The following is a 23,148-nucleotide window of genomic DNA, read 5'->3' on the forward strand; positions in this document are numbered from 1 at the left end:
AATCCCAAGAGAGAGGGGGTCTGGAGGAGAAGGAGGATCAGTCAGACAGGGAGACAGGATGCCTGCCCTGCAGCAGGCACGGGAGGGTGGCAGGCCTCCAATTAAGGGTAAGGACATGCTCCCAAGACAGGCTAGGGATGAGGAGTTCCCTTTACAGTGGCTGGGGCTCCCCGCGCTGCACTGAAGGGGCTGCAGGTGTGTCGGGGGCGCAGGGGACAAATGTGGTTGGAGAGAAGACACACCTGCAACGCAGGAGTGATGGGGAGGGGGCAGGAGGCCCAGTCTGGGAGGTCTCCCCACCCGCTTGGCAGTGGTGACGTCCACAAGGCTGCGGTGAACGCTGACTTCTAGGGCAAATCTGGAGTTAGGCTCCAAGAGCCTCAGGCCATTATCTTCGTCGAAGCATTAATACACAACCTTGTGTGATGTGTGTTTCTGCTGAAAGGTGCCTTAGTTAATAAATACTGTCAATGCATTAACATTAAACTTGTGGCCAACAGCTCTGTAACTCTCGCCTCACTCAACAGAGCGGTCTGACACGCGGAGGACATGAGGCAGCACTTGGAACCGGGAACAGAAAGCATGAGAATGCGAAAAACGCAGCACTGGATACACTGCAAAAAGGATGCCTGTTTACAGAACAAGCTAAGACAAGAAGGCAGAGTGTGCCTGGCCCAACCCTGGCTGAGAACTCAAACGTCCTGCCGCTCTGTGCGAGCCATGGAATGGCCGAGAAGACGCTGTGAGCGCTGACCTGGGGGTGACAGATCAATTTTCACTCGTGGGTGGAAACATGAACCCGGAACCCACAAGCAGCGAGGCGTGAACTGCATCTGCACCTTTACTTAGAGAGGAGACCATGCGGCGGGGAGCTCTGTGTCGTCAGTTGTTGGCACGGGGCCTGGCGCAGGGTGGATGCTCAAAACGTGTTTGCTGAAGGGAGGGAGGTCGGGAGGCAGGGAGGTCGGGAGGCACCTGGTCTGGGTGGGCAGAGGATAAATGAAGTGGGTGGAGGGCCGCCTTTGTGTGTGAAGGTTCCGACGTGGGCCTTGGGGATAACACTTTATCCCGGAAACGGAAACCACAGAAAGGTTTATGCAGGAGGCTACAAAATCAGCTTTGCCTCTGGGAGCAGTGGATGCGACCGGGGAGCAGGCTGGAAGGGGCCGAGGGTGCAGGGTGCCAGGGCCTGACAGGGGAAGGCAGAGGGAGGGGCAGGCTTGCGGCCAGGAGAGGGGAGAGGTGGCGAGGCTGACTGCGACTGACTGCGGGTGGGAGTCAGGACTCAGGACTCAGGACCTGAGGCGATGGAGGCAGCAGCTACCCGGGAGTGTGGCGCTCAGGAGAGGGGACTAGACGAAGGATGGAAATTTGGGCAGAGGACGGTGCCTGAAGCCAAGGAGTGTACGAGATTCCAGGGCTGGGGAGACAGCTCTGCAGAGTTGCCTGGGGACTGAATGGGACAAGACTCGCAACCAGCTACCCACAGAATCCCTGCTTTGTTGCAAGCAGGACCCGAAAAGCCTTCTGTTTGTGGGGGTGGGGTGGGGGTGGGGGTGGGAAAGGAGCAGCTCAGATCACAACCGCTGGGTTAACCTGTTATTATTAACTGAAATCGCTAAGCTGTTTTCTCACAGGCTGTTATCTGGTCCTATGTCCCCATCCTAAGCAGTTGCTTATTAGACCAGTGGTTCTTATGTGGCAGTGATTCTGTCCCCCAGGGGACATACAGCAGCTCTGGGAACATTTCTGATCATGACCACTGGGGGAGGGGTGCTCCTGACATCAAGCGGGTCACCACCAAGGATGTGGCCTGGCATCCTACCACCGCAGACAATCACCTGGCCCCAAACGTCCGTGGCGCCCGGGCCAGGAAGGGCTGGTTCAGACCCCGGCTTGGGAACTTCAGCCTTCCTCTCTCTGAAGTCCACCTGGCTGGTTTAGCCAACTGTTTCAGTCGCTGAGATTTTGGGACCCTGATGTGCTGACACAGAGATGAAGGCCACCCCTCCAGCTTTTGCTTAGCAAACTTTCCACGTCTTTCTCTTTCTAAATACCGTGGCAAATGACCAGTCAGGACAGAGCAGAGGCTGGCAGCTGAGGGCAGGCTCCCGCTGCGTTGACACTTGTGCACCCATGAAGTGGCGCCCTTTGGGAACTTTCCTCCACTAGTTATACACACGGCCACAGGGTGATTGGCTCAGGATTATCCTACCATCTGGGTGTGCTTCTCATCCTGCCCCCAAGAATGCTGTCCAGGATCCGATTCAGACACCTGCCACCTCCCCACGTTCCACCTCGTTTTCCTGGTCTGCTGGACTCGACAGCCATCTGCCAGGAGAGGAAGTCAGGCTGATGTGACACTATTTCTCCCTAATGATTCACGCCAGTTTCAAGGCTCCTGACTGCAGCTGCTCTGTCATAGCCCACTCTCCGGGGTGATTCTGGGTGACAGGGGGTGACTGCAGGTTGGCTGGTCTCTGGCTGGGAGGCTGCACCGGGCCAATTCTTCCGCTTCCTTCCCAGGCTGGGGGGTCACAATTATCAGTCCCCAGCTTTCTGGTGGGATGCCTGGAGACGTCAAAGGTCACGGGTAGCTGAGGCTTGCTTTTAAGTTCTTGCCACCCCACAGCGTCAGACACAACTAGTGTAGAGGAGTTATGACTCAACGATTGAAAAACCAACAGTCCCATTCAAAAATGGGCAAAGGACTTGAGTAGACATGTCTCCAAGGAAGACAGAGAAATGGCTAATAAGCACATGACAAGATGCTCAACTTCACTATTTTAGGAAAATGCAAATCAAAACCACAATGAGATGCCTCTTCACATCGACGGGGATGGTACACATTTTAAAAGTGGAGAATAACAAGTGTTGGTGAGGATGTGGAGAAACTGGAATCCTCATAAATGGCTGGGGGGGTGTAAAATGGTACAGCTGCTGTGGAGAAGTTTGGCAGTTCCTCAAAAAGTCAAACGTGGAGCTCCACAGGACCCAGCAACTCCACTTCTGTGTACCCCAAAGAATTGAATGCAGGGACTCAGACAGGTATTTGCACACCTGTGTTCACAGCAGCGTGATTCCCAACAGCCAAAGGGTGGAAGCAACCCAAGTGTCCATTGACAGCTGAATGGATAAACAAAATGTCATAGGGCAGTAAAATGGAATGTCACCCAGCCTTAAAAAGGGAGGAAATTCACATGCTACAACCTGGAGGAACCTTGAGGACACCATGCTCTGTGACATAAGCCAGTCACAAAAGGCCAAATACTGCCCGACTTTACATATATAAGGGACCTAGTGTAGTCAGATTCTTGGAGGTAGAAAGTAGAATGGCAGGCGCCAGGGGAGGGGGAGTGAGTGTTTCATGGGGACAGATTTGTCTGGGGAGAAAGCCCAGGAGATGGATGGCGGGGATGGATACACAGTATCATCAATGTACACTTCAAAATGGTTAAAATGTTTTCTAAGGGAAGGCACAACTAGTGCTGTGGGAGACTCGACCTTCCGAGCAGCTGCCCTTTGACAATCGCGGATTCAGACTTTCTGCCACGAACCTGACACCCCCGTGTCAGAAGACAGACACAGACAGCGCTTAAGAACCTCTTTTTGCTTTTGCCCCTGACAGCTGTCCTGCGGACGGGACCCCAAGAGCTTCATCAAGAGATTGATTACAACACACAGGGAACCCCAGGGGGGCTCTACAAGTGGCCTGCAAGGTCCCTCCCCCACCCTTAAGCACTAACTCTTCAGATCCCCTAAGCCTTCGACAAAGATGGGTAATGGAACAAAACCACTCTGTTTGGTGTTTTGAGTCATTCTAATGAACAAGTTTAACTGCTGCATGGGGGCCAGGTGGGGGTGTTCCCGGAACTTTTTGCCAAGAGTGAACTAGTAAGAGTCACCCCTGAAGGATGTCATTGGTCACCAGGGGAGGCGGCCTTTCGACGTGAGATTGCAAACAGGCAAACCTGGCCAGGAGGCCTGAGGTGTGACCTCGACGCTGCGATATTAACACGGCTGGGAAAGAACGTGAGAAGAGACGCCCTGCACTGTCCAGGCTTGTCCCAGAGCTTACCCGCTCCCTCTGCCCCATGTCACACCCCATCCTGGGGTCAGGAAGAGGCACCTGCAGCAGCATCCAGGGGTAGTTGCTGGGGCTAGGCCCTCCTTTCCAAAACAAACCAATGAGCGAGCACATGCCTTATGAACAAGTACCTCTCCCTGCTCTGGGCTCGAGGCCAGATGCGGACTGCAGGGGCCCCAGTGAAACAATTCTACCCCCCGCCCCGCCCCAGGCCTCACCAGGAAGGGCAGCCCGCCTTCCCCACCTTCTCCACGGGCCTGTTTTAAACAACTGTGTTAATTCTAATGACTGCACAGAAATCAAAATGACGCGACTACAAAACATTTCAATGAAAACAAGTGATTTTGAAAAGATTAATTCAGGTGTAGCCACTACACATCTGAAATCTTCCAGAAAACCCCAATGGGCATTACTATTATTGTTGTTGTTGTTGTTATTATTTTAAAGAAACTTTGAATGCGGGAAATAAAGAGCAAATGTTAGCGGAGGTGGCTGTAAGGAGGGCAGAGGAAATCAAACACTTGACAGAGGCCAATGGGTTTCTCTTTCAGCAGATAAAAATGCATTCTGTTAAAGGCAGAAGGCAGGAAAGAAAAACGCACGAAAGAAACATGCCAGGAAAAAAAAAAACAACCTGTTTGCTTGCAGAGGGTGGGGAAATTATTCGAGGGCACTGCATTTCTGTAAAAAGACAATGGAAGTGCTGGCAGGGGTGAGTGGGGCTTGGAAAGACCCTTGGCAGGGAGTTCCCAGTGCAAGCTCTCATCAGGCGAGGAATTCCTGCCCCAGACCTGTGTCTATCACCAAATTTACAAGATCGGAGTCACCGCCCTAGGAAGAGAACAGTGAAAACCAGGAGTCTATTGTAGGGGTTGGCAAACTCTGGCCCTTGGCTGGCCACCCGGTTTTTGTCAATAAAGTTTTATTGGAACACAGCCCCGCCATGTGCTTCCCTGTTGTCTGGGGCTGCTTTGTGAGTAGCTGTGACCGAGGCTGCGAGGCCTGGGAAGTCTATAACGTTTACTATCCGGCTCCTTACAGGAAAAGTCTGCCATTCCCTGGTCTACCGTATCTAATTGGTTTGTTTTGAAAAGGAGGGCCCAGCCCCAACAAGCAAAATGCATGCAGCAGGTCTCATGGGGCATGGGAAGCTCCCATTTTTAATCCCTGACACATACAGGGGAACAGAATAAGGTGAGCAGTGAAGTGGATTAACTGCGTGGAGTCATTACTGAATTCCAGAGCCCTGAAACAGCCCATGCTGGGAGCAAGCAGGTAGGAGGTGGGTCTTGGAGCCTCCCAAGATCCCCACGATCCTAAGAATGCCAGCTATAACTATGCATGTAAGTCAGCAACCAGCTTCTATTTTAGGAAAATTCCAGGACCTTGCAAAGACCTTCATCAGTATTCCTTCTTAGTACTGCAATGGTGTGAGCATGAATATATTTTAATATACCTCATGTCTCAAGGTCAGGAAGAAAACACTTCGGTGTACTCATGTAAGCGAGGTGCAGGACTAGGCAGAGGGAACACTGCTTTCCTCTTGAAAGTGACAAGACTTGCATTTGATGAGGGTGGTATCTGAATGCATGAAGAAAGAATAGATTATATAGAGTACAGGCAAACAGCCAAGCATTGGGTCCATCGGAATATATTAGGTACCTGTTTGTTTATACTTTGTAGTAAACTATAGTCACAGAGGATTCAGATTTAGAAGATTTTTAAGAAACAAACTAGTTCTTAAGATTTCCTCTCCTCACTTACTGGGTTCCCAAGAGTGAGCCAGAAGTTCAACACTTATCTTAACTTTAAAATATCTGAAAATTACTATGCGTTCTAAAGAATGTAAGAATTGAGTACTAATAACTACTGTAAACTTGCTTTCCTTTGCAAGCCACTGGAACGAGAACGGTCCTGAGATGGGGTGAATAGGGTCCCCCCACCCAATTCACATCCACCCAGCAACTCAGAACGTGGCCTTATTTGGAAACAGGGTCTCTGCCTATGTAATCAACTGAGGGATCTCAAGATGAGATCATCCTGGATTTAGGGTGGGCCCTCGGCCCAAGTGACGGTGTCTTTATAAGGGAAAGAAGGGGGAGATTTGGACTCAGAGACACACAGAGACAGAGACAGAGAGACCTACAGAAGAAAAGACCAAGTGAATATTGCTGCAGGGAAAGGAGGCATACAGCCAAGGCCAAGGCAAGCCTAGGGCCGCCTTCTAGAAGCCGGACGACAGTCAAGGAAGGTCCTCCCGAGAGCCTTCCAAGGGGGGGTGGCCCTGCAGACACCTCGATTTCAGACTTCTGGCCTCCAGAACCACGAGAGAATGCATGTCTGTTAGTTTAAGCCATCCGGTTTGTAGGAATTTGTTACAGTGGCCTTAGGAAGCTAATGTAGTTCCTCAAAAGTCAAAGCTATTAACTGTGCTGCCGAGTGTTTCACTCTTTTCTAAAGATTTCCCTGTTGTCTGGTGCACTGGGGTCCCGAGGTTCTGACCCTGTGACCATGGCCCATTTGTGAGTTGGGAAAACAGTTTATAATAAAATAGAATAAATAACATCAGAGTTGCACAAGGAACTATATTCAATATCTTGTAATAAATTATAATGGAAAAGAACTTTTAAAAGACATACATACATATAGATACGTAGAACCGAATTACTTTGCTGTACACCTGAAACTAACACAATATTGTAAATCAACTATACTTCAATGTAAAAGACACAAAGAACAGAGTAAAACTTTGGAATCCAGAGAGAGAGAGAGAGTGTGTGTGTGTGTGTGTATGTTTATGCATGCTTACGGGGTCACTGTGTAAAATGGTCACAGTCAAAACCAAACACACAATAGAATCCCAGAAGCCCCTGTCTTCAGGCTCATCTATGAAGTGAACCTTCCAGACCAACGGAAAGCAACTTTGGTTTTTATAATCTCCAGGGATAGTGTTTAGCTTTACCATCGAGGAAGCCTTCAGGTTTCACCTTAACTGCTTCTGTGTATTTGGACAGTAGACCAGTTGCTCAGCTCACTAGGTACTTATGGGCCAGCATGGCAAGGACCCAGATGCAGAGGCAGCGGCTGAGGGGCCCCTCAAGCGAGGACCGACCCCCTCTCTGCAGACAGGACAGGAAACTAATCAACACCCAGGAGATGACACTCTGTCAGGTCAACTGAGTGAAATGGGATGCTGTCCCAGGGGCAGCCTGCACACACGTCAGGCATGGCCCACGTCACCGTTCCTTTAAGGCTTATGTCATTACACATTAAAGATAGCTAGATTCGGGCTACGACATGGCTGAACCTTGAAAATACTATGCTAAATAAAAGAAGCCAGATGCAAAAGGCCATGCCTTGTAGGAATTCATTTATAGGAAATGTCCACAATAGGCAAATACATAGAGACAGGAAGTGGATTTGTGGTCGCCGAAGGCTTGGGGATGGGGAAACAGGGAGTGACTGCTATTGGGAATGAAATTTCCTTTTGGGGTGATGAGAATGTTCTACAATTAGACAGTGGTGATGGCTGCACAACTCTGAATATATTGAAAACCACAGAGTCACTTTAAAAGGGTGAACGCTATGGCATAGGAAATTATAACATCTCAACTTAAAAAATCAGGGGCAGAGTGGCCGACCCTCTGAGTGGCAGAGCTCTCCCCAGCCAGTGGGGAAACCGGGGGCCCTCCCCTTTGATTGGAGCTTCTGGAACATTCTAGAAGATGGGGAAACACCACAAGGCAGGTTTGAGCTTCCTGCTAATAAATCGGTTGGGGCAAGTGACAAATTTAAAAGTACTGACTTGCCGGATGTGACTTACAATTGCTCCTCAAATTTCTAAGCAGACCACTGTGGTTGCCCTTCATTTAAAAAAAAATTATACTTGTTTATATATATATTTTCATTGTGAAAGAAGTTATTTTTTAAAATAAATTTTTTAAAAAGAGCAAAGTTGTGTTTACTGCTGCAACCTGGTTCACAGCAGGTGCCGAGGAATAATCTGCTGAACGAATGAATGAATGAATGAACACACCCAAACACTGCTGCCCATGCCACAAGCAACAACAACCCTATATGAACAAGATCATAGTGTAGAGCCCAAGGAACTATATTCAATAGCTTGTAGTAACCTGCAATGATACATACATATGTATAACTGACTCGCTATGCTGTACACCAGAAACTAACACAACACTGTAAATCAACTATACTTCAATTAGAAAGAAAAACACTCCAACCCTATGAAATAAGGAGTGTTATTATGTTTCTAATTTGACAGACAGGGAACTGAGGATTTGAGTATTTAAGTATCATCTCCAACACCACAAAAGCAGACCTGCGCTCCCTGCCACCACCCTTCGGTTCCTGGTGCTCCCGGGTGTGTGTGGAGAAGGGCCCGCGGGGCAGGTCAGCGAAGGTGGGTGATAAGGGCCTGCTTGAGGCAGCTGGAATCCTGAGAAAAGCCTGGAGTGTTAGAAGAGTCCGTGGTTGAAGGAAGGGCTGGAAAGGGTGGTGAGGTGGGGCCGGTGTGTGTGTGCGTGTTGGGGGGCACTCCCAACTCAAATGGGAAGGCTGAGCTTCCAAGCAAACGAGACAAAAACTGAATGGACAAAGAGGGAGGGTAGAGCTCAGTGGTAAAGTGTGTGCTTAGTATGCACGAGGTCCTGGGTTCAATCTCCAGTACCTCCTTTAAGAAAATAAAATTAATAAACCTAATTAAAAATAAATAAATAAGTCTAATTTTTAAAAAAATGGGTGGACAAGTGTCCTATCGTTTCTGTAACAAATTCGCACAAACGGTGGCTGGGAACAACACACGTTTCTTCTCTTTTGGTTCTGAAGTCTAAAATGGGTCGGCAGGGCTATGATTCTTCTGGAGACTCTTGGGGAGAATGTTTCCTGGCTCTTTTCAGTTTCTAGCAGCTGCCTGCACTCCTTGGCTAGTGGCCCCTTCCTCCGTCTTCAAAGCCAGCATCTTCTAACCTCTCTCTGACCTCTGCTTCCATCATCACGTCTCCTTCTCTAACCCAGACCCTCCTGCCTCCCTCACATAGGGACCCTCACGATGACACGGGGTCCACCTGGAGAATCCACCATCACCTCCCCAGCGCCAGAGCCTTAACTTCATCACACCCACGAAGTCCCTTGTTGTCATGGGAAGGGCACATATTTGAAGTTCTGGGGGGTTAGGGTGTGGGCCTCTTTGGGTGATGTTTTCACAAGATCAGTGTGGTGGGAGAGGCCAGCTACAGATCACAGAACAGAGGAGAGACACAGATGTCCCTCCAGTCTCTGAAGCTACAACTCTCCGTACTTAACACACGGAGGGGGTGGGGTGGGGGCTGATGCTGCTGGGAATGGCCAGAAAAGCCCTGGAAGTGGAAGCCACTGGGCTGATGGCAGTCAAACTCCCCAGGCTCCCACTTGTGACTACATAAGCGCATCAACCAGATGGCCGTTCTACTGTCAGATTTCATTGCTGATGGGTTTTGCATCACTTAGCTGCTGGGTTCTCTGCATCTCTCCTTCCTTCCTTCCTCTACCACAAGCCAGGGTTGGTGATGACTGCTTTCTCAATAAACTGCTGTCCTTCTGCCCTGCTCTCACTCCATCCCAAAGAGCTACAACCTCCAGGTCCCTTTCATTGTTTCTGAGCCCCAAAAGATCTCGGGGTCGGGTGAAGGTGGGAGGAAGAGACCCTTGATCTGAGGGCAGGGAACACAGCTTTCCATCTCTCCAATGCAAGATGAATTTCCAGAGGGATCCAAACTAGTCATGCTGATGAGTGTTGCCACTGGCTTGCTGCAGGTGCCCAGGTAAGGGAGAGTTCTACCAGCTGATGACTTCAGGGCCGATCATCTGCACAGTCACCTACGTCACCTGCGTCACACTCCCCCACCACACTATCAACTAAGTCCAGACACATCTACCTTTGACTAGACTCTGAAGTCTATCCTCTTTCCAAGCTGTCCTTGTTTGGGCCCAAATCATCCCCCAGCCAGCCTCCCTGTCTCCAGCTGCCGCCTCTTCCAAGCCATCCTCCACCTACGGATGCAAATGGCCATAGAGTCCTCTATGGTAACACCCCAGCCTATAAAATGTCCATTTCAGCTCTACCTGATCAACAGCACATTGCTTCCTGACTCTGAGCCTTCGTACATGCTGTTCCCTCTCTGCCAGTTGCTGCAGACGCTCAGCGCAACCACTCCTACAGGAGATGGAGGGCTCTCCCGCCCATCCTTGAGATACATCTGTGGTGACATTCCAGCCCCACATCTCTGCCTCAACGTCTGCCACAATGGATGGAACAGAGTATTTGCAACCATCTCCCGCATGGCAGGGACCCGAGTCAATAATCAACTTCAGGAGAAAGAGACTCTGTTAAGGGTCAGTAATCCAGCCTCCTGTCATGTCTTGCTGAGTGGTTCCCCTTTTCTTTAGGGTTCTCTTATTTTTACCCCTCAGCCTTCCAGCTACCTAGTCTCAAACCACCTCTAACAATTCTGTCCCATCCCCACGCCATTTCCACTCTCATGCAGCCTCTCTCTGCCACCCCCACCCCAGCCCTTAACAGCTTTCTTGAGATGAAATTCACATCCTATGTGATTCACCCAAGTGTACAATCCGATGGCTTTTAGTCTATTCAGAGTGGTACCTCCATCGCCACAAACAATTTCAGGACGTTTTGCATCACCCCAAAAGAAAATCTGCACCACTTAGCTGCCACTCTCCACTTCCCCCTCCCTCCACCCAAGGCAACCATTAACCAACTTTTTGTCTCTATGGATTTGCCTGTTCTAGACATTTCACATAAATGGAACCATACACTCTGTGGTGTTTTGGGACTGGCTTCTTTCACTCGGCATCATGTTTTCAAGGCTCACCCCTGTTGTGGTATGTGTCAGTGCCTTGCTCCTTTTTATGGCTGAATAATATTCCACAGTGTGGATGGCCCACATTTTCTTTGCCCATTCATTGGCTGATGGACATTTGGATTGTTTCCACTTTTCTGGCTACTGCGAACAATGCACCTAGGAACATTTTTGTGCCAGTTTCTGTGCAGACCTCAGCTTTCATTTCCCTTTGGCGCATACCTAGTTGTGGAATCGCTGGATCCTATGGGAAATCTGCATCCAACTTTTTGAGGAATCACCAGACTGTCTTCTAAAGTGGTGGCCCCAGTCCACAGTCCCACCTGCTGTGTCTGAGGGTCTCCACTTGGTCATCTTCCCATCTTTCAATCAAGTCCTTGATTAGGAGCCCCCACGTGGACACTGCCAAGGGTCACAAGGACTCACCATCAATCCCCACATCCTGGCACTGGGAGCTCCCCAAGGCTGCTCCTTTAGCACTTTGATACTCAGGGATGCTCTCCATTGTGTCTGGTACCCATTCCACGCTTGTGAGGGAACTAGTGAGTATGCTAACCCTTCTGTGGGTGACTTCCCAATTTAGTCTTCTTTCTCAATTCAATTTCCTTCTGAAAATTAACCTCAGCAAATTAGAGTTATCCATAAACAGTGCGTAACTGTCCTTGTGGGCAGGATCACGCTGGATTCCCGCCAAGTAATTTGACATGGTCCTTCCCTCCCTCTGTCCCACACTGCATTGGAGGGGGCACCTGCTTAGATTACCTCCCTCTTTTGCCTTTCTTGCCTCCAGAAACCCATGCATAGGGATGACCAGCTGATAAAATGCTCTGGCCTTAGATAGTCGTCACAGTTGCCTAAGCCTGTGAATGTACTAAAACCCTCATAAAGGAACTCTTTAAACGGGTGGATTTTATGGTACATGAATTATACCTTACTAAAGCTGTTACATTTTTTAAAAAAAAAGTTACATGCGTTTAAAATGTAACCGCCCACAATGTGTTAAATGTATATACTCTTAGCTAAACCTTTAGAGTATTTATTTCAAGACATGATGGTAAGTCAGCTTGCATTTGCTACTTTGGACATAACCTCCTGCAACTCTCTCCTCCCTGAAAACTATGACTCTAAGAACAAAAGCAGAGAAGCAAGCAGGGAGAATTTAGTTTACATCCAGGCAGTTTTAACTACGGAAAATGAGCCAGGCTGCAGGGGTCCTCTCACTGAGACCTCCCAGAGAACATTATTTTAATCAGTGTCGCTGGCACCCCCCCCCACCCCTCTCCCCCTACGGGTTGGCCGCATTCCTCCTCCAACAAACTCCTACAGGCAGCTCCAGGAGCTGACTGGAATTGCTTTGCACCTGGAGAAGTTTTCAAAACACAGCAGCTCTTCGCCACTTTCAGGGGGAAAGTAAAGTTTAACTAACAAGTAACAAAGAAACGATGATTGGCTGGATGTGACAAAGGTCTCCGGGCTTTAAATGACTTCAGAGAGCCCGAGATGAAAATGTTTCAAAAGTCATCAGCGGTATTTGAAGGAAATGGACACAGGACCCAGGATAAGAGACGAAGAATGAAGGAGACCTTGACCCAAGGATCAAAAATATGCTAAAAACGTGGAACGTAAACACCCAGGGAGGCACAGCTGGTGGCCACAGCCTTAGTCCCAGAGGCTGGTGACAAGGGCAACCGGCCCTGCTGAAATCACTACTGTGTGACAAGAAGGAAAATCACACCACAGTTTCTGCCAGAAACAATGTACGCGCCGCTACAACTTTCAAAGTGGGGGCATCCTCGAGTCAACTTAAGGAAAAAAAGCGAAAGAAAACAATCAAAGAATCATTTCTCCCTTTCTCTCATGTATGCAGTTTAAAACTGAAACAAGCGAATATATGTATATATATGCATGACTGGGACATGATTCTGTACACTAGAACTTGACACATTGTAACTGTACTTCAATTAAAAAAAAGTGAAATAAGCTATACAAAACCAAACAAGTTATATTTACAAGAATTAAACTTGCTATGCTGACCGGCTATAGGCTCTTACTCACTTTAGAACAACTTTTTTCCCCCCTCAACAGGGCTTAACCCGTAGATAGCAAACTATTGATAAGGTGTAAACTCTGACTCAGGCCAAACAACAACCGAGATACTCAAGATTTTCCAGAGTCCTTATTACTTGGAACATCAACTTAAAAATACAGGCGGGGGAGGGGGCAGATATACGCATACGCATATAATATATAACATTTCCGGAGGAAGCATTCACCATGTGCCAGGCACTCCACTATGCACCTCACAATCTGATTTCATCAAACCCCGAACCAGACCTTATTCCCGTTTTAAAGGTGGCGAGGCAGGGGCTTAGGGGTGAAAGCTGGGACCAGAACCCAGGTTTGATACGACACTGAAGCCCGCGCCTTGACACTTCTCCATACGGCTCCGGAATTAATCATTCACCCGGATACCTGTAAAATCATCCCCAGATCGCCCTTGGCCATAAGGCTGTTCACCTGTCCTGAACTCTCTCTAGTCAACAAGAGACCGGCCCTTCAACGCTCCTGGCTGGAGTTCCCCTCTCCCCGAACGAGGCAAAGGGGGGAAAAGCGTTCTTCATTTTCGAGGTAAAACTTTAGAATACTTTTTACCCCCCCCCTGGGCCAGCGCTCTCTTCTACTGCTTCCATCACAACAGAGCACCAGGTAGAACAGACAAGGGTAAGACAGCTACAACAAACCGTGCAAGAACCAACGGTCTCTCAGTCCTGCCCCCAATGAGAGCTGCAGCGCACCATCTAAATTCTTCCACAAGAAACCGGAGCGAGGAGTAAGGAAGACCCAAAGCGCACACACTTCGTCTGGCTTTGTTGCTCTGACGCTCAACTGACAGAGAGGACGTCTGCCCCGTGGAGTGAGTGCCACTCCAAGGCTTCAAGTACCCCGGTGCTGGGTATTGTTATGGTTATCACCGCATCCCCGGTCCTGCCCCGGACGCTCCAGAACCTGGAACCGGTGCCCTTTTCCCTCTGAACGAAGGAGGTTGCACCACCCAAGGGCTGGGGCTGGGACGGGGCCGGCGGGCATCGTCTGCACTCTGCATCAGCTAAACGGAGCCCACATGCACCGAAGGGGTAGCCTACCCTGCAGGTCCCGCCCGCCAGCTTGGGGGAGACGGCCGGGGGCTGGGTCCAAGGCCGAGGCCGCCCGGGGGTCCCGCGCCCCAGGCCGCCCCTGGGGCCCGACGGCACCTTCCCGGGCCTGAGGCCTTCTCCCGAGCCCCGTCCTCCTCGGGCCCGCCCCGCCGCCCTCACCTCGGTACCCCGCAGGATGCTCGCCGCCCGCAGCTCCGCTAGTGCCTCCGCCGCCGGGGCTGCCCGGGCTCCCGGGATCCACAGCCGCCCTCAGCGCGAGCCGGAAGCGGGAAGCCGCGCCGGCGATTTGCGCACGCGCGCCCCGCCCCCGAGGGCGGATCCGAGAGTGAAGGCCCGGAAGGGAGCGGGGCCTCGAGGATCCGTGGGTCCCGGGAACCAAGGACTGGTTCAGGCCGAACCTGGGGCTGTTCGCTTGGCCTTAGGCGGGGCGTGGAGACTGAAGTGGGAGGGTGCTTGCGAGGAGGCTGAGGGCCATCCTTGAGGGGCGTGTCAGCGGGACTGGGGGGCGCCTAGAGGGGACCCAAGGAGGATTGGCGGGGCTAGGGGCGACCTGGGGAACTAGGGGTGCCTGGAGGCGGTGGCGGGCAAGTAGCGGGGAGCCTGAAGGCTTCTAAAAGGGATGAATCCGGGAGCAAGAAGTTTGAAAGGGGAAGGTACTAGAAATGGAGAGAACAGGTCTGTCACTTGCGAAGAAGTGGCAGCGTATGTTACAGGAGTGCAGAGTACAAGTCTGGGAAAAGTGAATCATAGACATCCCAACATAGGCATCCCCAGATGCTCCAAACACATACCAGACCCCCAGGCAGATGCCTTCAGGTACTCAAAACATGTTTCAGGTACTCGAAAATAGGTCAGACACCCCACGTAGGTCTGTTAAATACCCCAGACTATTCAGAATCTGAAAAACATGCTAAATATCCCCAAAGTACCCGATGCCTTCATCCAGGAGCCATCAGATACCCCTAAACAGGCTTTCAGACACCCAGATAGGTAGCAGAGATCCCACATGGAAACTCTCAGATACCTCCAAAACACATACCACATACTTCCAACACAGATGCTTTCAGATACCCCCAAACAGGTGTTCAGAGTCTGAAACATACGCCAGACACTCCCACACAGGTGCCATCAGACATCCCAGTCCTGAGGCTTCTTGTCTGATCCAGGCTCCCCATAGGTGGAGGGAGTGGGCAGGAACCAGGAGAGGAGCCTTTCACCTTAGGTCCAAGCTGGTTGGTCAACCAGGCCAAAAGCGCCCCAAATGAAACTCACTTCAAAACGCACACAATCTATGGTTGAGAGCTCTCAGTTCAGAAACTGGGGTGGCAGAGTCCCTAGGTGACCTGCCTTCAGCTTAAGTCCAGTCTTCATGATGAGGAGAGGGAGCATGTCCCGAGAACTGCAGGTTCCGGAAGTGCAAGGACATACTTCATCAGACACCCCACCCCAGCTGAGGTCAGAAGCCCTGACATAGGTACTTTTGAGGTCTCAGTGGATCTGTAAATGTTCACTCTCTGAATTGTTGTGACTTTTGGACTTTATTCTCAAGGCAATGGGGAGCCATTGAAGATTTTAAGCAGGAGTGACATGATCCTTATTTTTATAGCCACCTTGGTTAGAGAACTCTTCAGGTTGACATAGTTCTCCCCTAAAGGTAGAAACCATTTTTTTTCCAAGGGGCCTGTTAACAAAGGAGAGGTATGTCTTGTCTTTTATCCATGCAATCATTCTGCATTTACTGAGTCCTTACTGTGGACTAGGGACTCTGCCAAAGGCTAAGGAGACAAAGGAACTCACATCCACAGCAGTGTTTCTCAATCTTGGCACTATGGACGGTTGGGGCTGGATAATTCTCTGTCTCCGGGTCTCCTGTGCATCGGAAGATGTTGAACAGCATTCCTGGTGTCTACCCATTAGATGCCAATAGCACCTGCCTCCAACCTGACAACCAAAAGTGTCTCCAGACATTGCCAAATATTCCTTGGGGTGCAAAATGGCCCTTGACTGACAGCAACTGGCCTTAGAGACACTCAGAACTTACATATATAGTCACCTTACATATATAGTCAAAATGCAGGCTTCCTGGGGGAGGTGGCCCTGTGCTTTGTCTTAAAGGGTGAGTAAGAATTAGCTGGCGGAGGCAGTTCCAGGAACAGTCCTGAATGAGCAAGGCACAGTGATGTGCACGGACAACCACGAGACTTCGGGGTGGCTGGGTCATGGAGCCTGGTGGCTGAGTAGTGGGAGAGAAGGGTGGAGGGGTAGGCAAGGTCAGACCTTGGAGGGGCCTCAGAGGTCAAGGCCAGGAGCAAGACTGTCTGGAATGGTGCTCCATCAGTGGGGCTGGTCTCAGGGAAAGCATCTCAGCTTTACCCTGGAGACCCACCTTCCACAATTACCTGGAGCATGACTCATTCCCTGTTCTGTTTAAGTTACTGTGGGGCTGTTTCTTTAAGGGGACAGGCAGTGACATCTGGCTTTGAATACTTTCAATGGTAGTAGGCTTGTGATGAGTTACACCTGGGCAGTGCCTGCTCTTAGCCACTGGGAGTGAGACCCAGTCATTCTGGCCTCACATGCTTTCTTAGACAGGTGTGGGGGATGTGGTCAAAGCCCAGGGTTGGGGTCTGTGACTTAGATGCTGGCTTTGCCTCAATAGCAAGAAATGATGATGATGATGATGATGATGATGATGATGATGATGATGATGACAGATGCTACCACTGCCCACGTGTACCAGGCACCATGGTGAGTGCTACCCACATCATTTCTTTTACAGAAAGTCAAATCTTGCTTGATCTCAGAGGGCTGTCCCGAAAGTCAAATGGTGTCTCCAGGAGGTGGAACTTAATTCCTACCACCCTGAGAGTAGGCTGGATTGAGTGACTCACTTCCCAAGACGAGTAGGAAAGGGGAAAATTAGTAACCTGGCAGACCTTACCTTAACCAGGTGATAAAGGCTAACATCCTCAGGGATGTCATATTGATAGCACTAACCCCCTACCCCTGATATGATGGGACAAGAAGGTTCACCAAACCCATAACCCCTTTCTAATTATAGAAAAACAGATAAACCCAGATTAAGGGACATTGCACAAGACGCCTGGCTAATACTTCTTTCAAGACTGTCATGATCATGGACAGTAAGAAGAGTTTTGAGAAACCCTCACAAACCAGAGGGACTGGGGAGACAGGATAATTGAAGATAATGTAGTATCTGAATTGGATCCTGTAACAGAAGAACACTGATGGAAAAAAAAAAAACAGGTGAAATTGGAATAAAATCTGGAGTTTGGTTAATAGTATTGAACCAATGTTGGTTTCTAAGTTGTGACAAATGTATTGTGGTCATATAAGATGTTACCAGGAGGGGAAGCTAGGCAAACAGTACGAGGGGGCTCTCTCTGCTTTTTTTGCACTTTTGTAAATCTAATATGAAAAGCTTCAGGGAGAAAAGGGGTCTCCCCACCACTGGAGAGGTAAGAGGAGCTATTCTATCGTGCCAAGGTGGTGCTGAGATTCCTTAGATCGTTCTACACTCTAAGTTAGGGTGTGATGCCAAAATGCAGCAGAATATTTCAGTTCCAAGTTACAGGTCTGGTCATTTTGAAGTTTGATCTTTTGGTTTGCTACAATGTTAAAATGCCCTAAGTAGAACCCTCCTACACTGTTGGTGGGAATGTAGTTTGGTGCAACCATTATGGAAAACAGTATGGAGATTCCTCAGAAAACTAAAGGTAGACATACCATATGATCCAGCAATCCTATGCCTGGGCATATGTCTGGAGGGAACTCAAATTTGAAAAGACACCAGCACCCTAATGTTCATAGCAGCACTATGTACAATAGCCAAGGCATGGAAACAACCTAAATGTCCATCGACAGATGACTGGAAAAAGAACTTGTGGTATATTTATACAATGGAATACTACTCAGCCATAAAAAGGAATAAAATAATGCCATTTGCAGCAACATGGATGGACCTGGAGATCATCATTCTAAGTGAAGTAAGCCAGAAAGAGAGAGAAAAATACCATACGCTATCACTCATATGTGGAATCTAAAAAAAGAAAAAAGAAGACACTAAATGAACTCATCTACAAAACAGAAACAGATTTACAGACATAAGAAACCATCTTATGGTTACCGGGTGAAAGAGGGTGGGAAGGGATATATTTGAGAGTTTAAGATGTGCAAATATTAACTACTAGATACAAAAATAGATAAAAAACTGAATTTCTTCTGTATAGCACAGGGTATCTTGTCATAATCTTTAATGAAAAAGAATATGAAAATGAATATGTGGATGTATCTGTATGACTGGGACATGATGCTGTACACCAGAAATTGACACATTGTAACTGACTATACTTAAGTTAAAAAAAAATTCCCTAGGTAGGTGTTAATTTCTCTAGAGTATTAGCATTGACTTTTCATATAATAAAACAAAACATTAAGTTATTGCTCCTGCCTGCCTTGTGTGGCATTCTACATTTGGTTTTTCATCGGTTTATGCTAGCCACAGAAAGCAATCCACAAGTTTCATACTTATCCTCAAGAATTAAATCTGATCCTTAGTATCTGGTATTTTGCCTGGAAGTCTACTGATAAGAGATTATTGGAAACTAGTCATAGAATTTGAAAATAAACTCTAGTCTTTCCTTTGCTATTTTTGGGTTTTCATAGAAGCCAAGGACTCACTGCAAAACATTTTTACAAGTATGACCAATTATATTTCATCTGGGAACAACACATTTTTGCCTGGTTTAGAATTACTGGTAGCTTATTTTGAAGCAAAGGAATAAACAGCTGAGCACGTATTTGCTGTCTTTAGAATAGTTTGCAGAAATGCAAAATAAAAGTGTTTTCATCTTCTTGTTATTTTAATTTTGTTGGGGGGGGGTAATTCAGTTTATTTATTTATGTTTTTAATGGAGGTACTGGGGATTGAACCCAGGACCTCATGCATGCTAAGCATGTGCTCTACCATTGAGCTATACCCTCCCTCTACTCTGTTATTTTAAATACTATTGTACAGAGCTATCATTATCTTTTTTGGTGGCCTTAAAAATTGTCCCAAATAGTGATATAAAGTGCATCAAACAACAAAGTGTCTTGGGTATGTGAAACTTTTGCTCTCCATTTGTCTGTAACTTAATTTTCTTTTAAGATATAAAATATTGCCTTTGGTACAACTAAAAACAATTAGTTTATATTATTAAAAGAAATCAAATGGTGTGATGTGGCGATGGATCAGTCACCAAAGGCTCAGGCTTGAGTTCCAATCCTGACTGTGTGCCTGTGGGCCAGAACTTAACTCCTCTGGGCCTCAGTTTCCTCATCTGTAGGAAAGCAGAGGCACTAATGTCTGCCTTACAGTGTGGGCGTGAGTGCTAATGAGGAAATCCACTTAAAGAACTTGGTGGTTTGGGGTACTGTACGTGCTTAGTACAGTAATGTTACCCATGGCTCTCATTATTTGTGCAAAGTCTTCTGTGATTGTAAAGTGGTGTTCAGGAAATTCGTGCCTATGGGAACCCTCGTTCTTCAAGGTCAGATGTGTAGGGGGCTTATTTCTCTGCCAGCTACTGTAAGTCACTTCCCCGGGTCTTCCTTGCTGCTGTAAAAGCTAGCGCAGGGATGGGCAAACGTTGGCCATAAAGAGCCACAGGGTAAGTATTTTCAGCTTTGCGGTCATGCTACAACATTCTCAACCCTGCCACTGTCATGTGGATGTAGCCACTCATTTACACACTGTCCATGGCTCAGTTCTGGATCTTTCCTTCCTTCTGCCAACCTCCCAGTTGCCCCTTGAATTTGATGCCTGAGATAAGGCTCTGGGGGCTTGATCCTGGTTCTCCAGGAAGGTCCCCATAGCCAGCAGATCTCAGCCCTGTCCCAAAGAAGAAGAGAGAAAGAAACAGGAAGTCACCTGCTGCTTAAAAGGACTTCAAGACTGCTGAAGCCAGTGCACTGAGGACTTTGCCAAGCCTGCATCAGCCTTGGTGAAAGACAGCTCACGTGTCAGCAAGCTGGCTGGAGATCTGCCGATGGAAGAAAAACGGGACACCCCTGCCAACAGCAACCACCAGCAGGACACCCAGCAAAACAGTGCTCCGGAAAGAGGGAGGAATGAGGAAGAAGGAAATGCCCACGTAAGTGTGGGGCCAGGAAAGGAAGAATTGCAAAACCTGTAGCTCAGGTCACCTGGAGGCACCTGCCCTGTGGGGGGAGGTGCAGCCCTCCATGCTCTGCCCGCCCTGGAGGCCAGTTCTCTATCGCAGTAGCCCACTGATTCTCGCTGGGGCAATCCTGGCTCCCTGGGGGACATCTGGCCACATCCGGAGACATTTTTGGTTGTCATGACACATGGGAGGGGTGTTAATTGCATCTAATGGGCAGAGGCCACGAACACTGCTCAACATCCTCCAATGCATGGAAACCTAACCCCCCACCGACCCCCACAACAAAGAAATACCCAGCCTCAAATATCAACAGTGTCAAGGTCAAGGAACCCTGCACTTGCCTGAATTTGCTGGCCGCAGCCTACTGCTGAATTCTGCCTGCAAACTGCACATGCATCCTTCCGACACGCCGTTGCCAGCGCCTCCTCTCCACCCCATACAAAGTGGCACTGGTTTTCAGAAAGGCAAAGTTCTCAGTCTCAGAAAAGACTGGGGTTACCTCCCTCTAGGGACTCTGGAACCCAGTGTGCTTACCCAAGTAGGGACTGTTACCTCCCAAGAGAGCACCGGGAGGCAGGAAATCGCCTGTTATGGGCTGAATTGTGCCCCCAGCCCCGCACCCCGCATTCGTATGTTGCATTCCTAACCCCCCTCAGTATATCAGAAGGTGGCCTCATTTGGAAACAGAGTCTTTGCTGATGTATTTAGTAGAATGAGGGCATCCTGCAGTAGGGAAGGGCCCTAATGTGATTTGACTGGTATCCTTATGAAAAGGGGAATTTGAGACATAGATACACACACTTGGAGGATGCCACGTGAAGACTTCAGTTCTGCTGCCACAAGCCACCAGACTGCCAGAAGCCAGGAAAGATGCCTGGAATGGACCCTTCCCTAGCACCTTCAGAGGGAGTCTAGCTTTGCCGACACCTTGATCTCAGACTTCTCCAGAACCGTGAGACAACGCCTTTCCATGGTTTAAGCCCAACAGATGGTGATACTTTGTTATGCAGCCCTAGCTAACTAATACACTGCCCAAGTCTGGATTTTGCAAAGGGACCTTTGCAAGGACAAAAGTGGAGACTTAAAGGGAATTTGGGGGACCCTTGAGCTAACCAAATGGTCCCACCTCTGAGGGTTGGATCCCTGGTGCTGTCCAGGTAGCCAGGGTCAGCCAGAGCTTAGAGAGGGTGAAATGGGATGAGGATACAGAGTGAAGGAGGCAATGAAGGTGATTTATGGGAAGTAAAGCAGAGAAAGTGGCTGCCATCCAGAGGGACAGGCTGGGCCACCAGACTTACCAGAGCTCAGAAAGGGTTTGCCACACAGGGGGCAGCTGGAGTGGCCAGAAAAGGTTCCCCGAGCCAGCTGGTGCCCGTTGACACACTCCTTCCTTTCTCGAGCATCCTGACCCTTGTCCTTCAAAGGTACTGGGCTCTTCCCCTGTTGGGGACAGAAGTGGGCTTTAGAATGCCCTGAGCATCCAGTCCCACCTCGAGTCACAGGGCTCTGGGGCCAGGGCCACTTTGACAAGCTGAAGAAGGCAGAGAGGCGTCCCCCCAGCCCTGGCCCGGCCCCCTGACCTTCTCCTTCTGTCTGGTGACTCGACTGCGGAGGGAGCTCAGTCTGCGTTTCACCCTGGCGCTCCTGTCACACCTCTCTATCTTGCTCGTGCTGTCCTCGCTCCTACGGGGAGGAAAGTTCAGTGAGGAGGGTGCAGCAGGCCCAGAGGGCTGTTCTGAGCTAGTCCTGTGGGTCTCTCCTGGGATCCACGTGGAATCTGTCTCCCTGGGGTCCCGCCTTGTTCTGTTTCATCCCTGCTGTGGTCCCTAACTTGCTCCCTCCTTCTCTCACTCACTTATTCACTCAACAAACATTCACTGATGTTGACAAAGCTCTGGGAACCTTGGGGACTGGGTTTACAGAGGGGAATGTGACATGGTCTCGAGTTTGAGCTCCTTAGATGGGCCTTGTCTGTCCCTGCCTCTTTTCTCTGACTCATGCCCCCTCCATGTCTAATCAGCCTAGAAATTCTGTCCATCTTCCCTGTGGATCCTGTGGGCTCTCAAATCCTGCTCCCCTCTTCCCAGAAGATTCTCCAGCCCCAGGTCAGTGTCCTTCCTCTCCTGGGTGACTGGCACAGCCTCATTTAATACATACATACTAAGTCACTGACAAACAAACCGAGTCCCTGCAGAATCTGTTCCCTGGAGGGAGATTCTGCACCTCCACTCTGCACCCCAGCCTGACAGCGCTCTCCATCAGTCCCCAAAGAGCTGTGTTCCTCAGCTTCCCAGGGATGATGTGGCGTCTGCTGACTTCCCTCTCTTGGCCCCTCCCAGCCTCAGCCTGATAGCCTTCCCCTAAAGGCACCTATTTCCTTCCCTCAGCCTCATCTCCCTGTGTCGGTGAACTCCTACTCCTCCACTGGAACCCACCTCAAGTCATCACCTCCTCCAAGAAGTCTTCCTCTGCCCTCCCATGGTGTATGGGGAACCCCCAGCCAGCTGCCGCCTCCACCATTGCCCTGGTGGTTCCATTGAGAGGATGGGGGTCCCAGCTCCCACCCCCAGATCAGAGCCCACACAGAGCTCCCCACCTGCAGCTCTGCATACTCACTCAGACAGGAACTCAAACCAGGTGAGGTTCGAATGGGCTCCTCCAGGGCTGACTGACAAGCGAGCCCTCTGCCGGGCCCTGCAGGATCAGAGGGGCCCAATACCTGGGTCAGCAGCCCTTCCTCCCTCCCCCAGCTGCCTCTTCTTCTGCCTTCCCGCCACCGCGGCTTCCACTGATAGGTGTGCACCCCGTGCCTCATCTGAACATCCCTCCACACCTGGGCTTGTGTA

General features: G+C 49.4%; 1 protein-coding gene across 1 annotated transcript in view; it reads right to left on the reverse strand.

Annotated features, from left to right (window-relative positions):
• The window catches only part of ARHGEF18 (Rho/Rac guanine nucleotide exchange factor 18), a 74,365-nt gene that overhangs the window by 35,077 nt on the left and 16,140 nt on the right, over window positions 1-23,148 (reverse strand). Inside the window, exons 8-10 of the mRNA XM_032466374.1 lie at window positions 22,919-22,996; window positions 21,883-21,985; window positions 21,601-21,742 (exon numbers count right to left, since the gene is read on the reverse strand). Of these exons, the coding sequence (XP_032322265.1) occupies window positions 21,601-21,742; window positions 21,883-21,985; window positions 22,919-22,996 (323 nt within the window). The remainder of the gene's footprint in view (window positions 1-21,600; window positions 21,743-21,882; window positions 21,986-22,918; window positions 22,997-23,148) is intronic.

The sequence above is a fragment of the Camelus ferus genome, chromosome 22, assembly GCF_009834535.1.
Source record: "Camelus ferus isolate YT-003-E chromosome 22, BCGSAC_Cfer_1.0, whole genome shotgun sequence".
NCBI lineage: Eukaryota > Metazoa > Chordata > Mammalia > Artiodactyla > Camelidae > Camelus > Camelus ferus.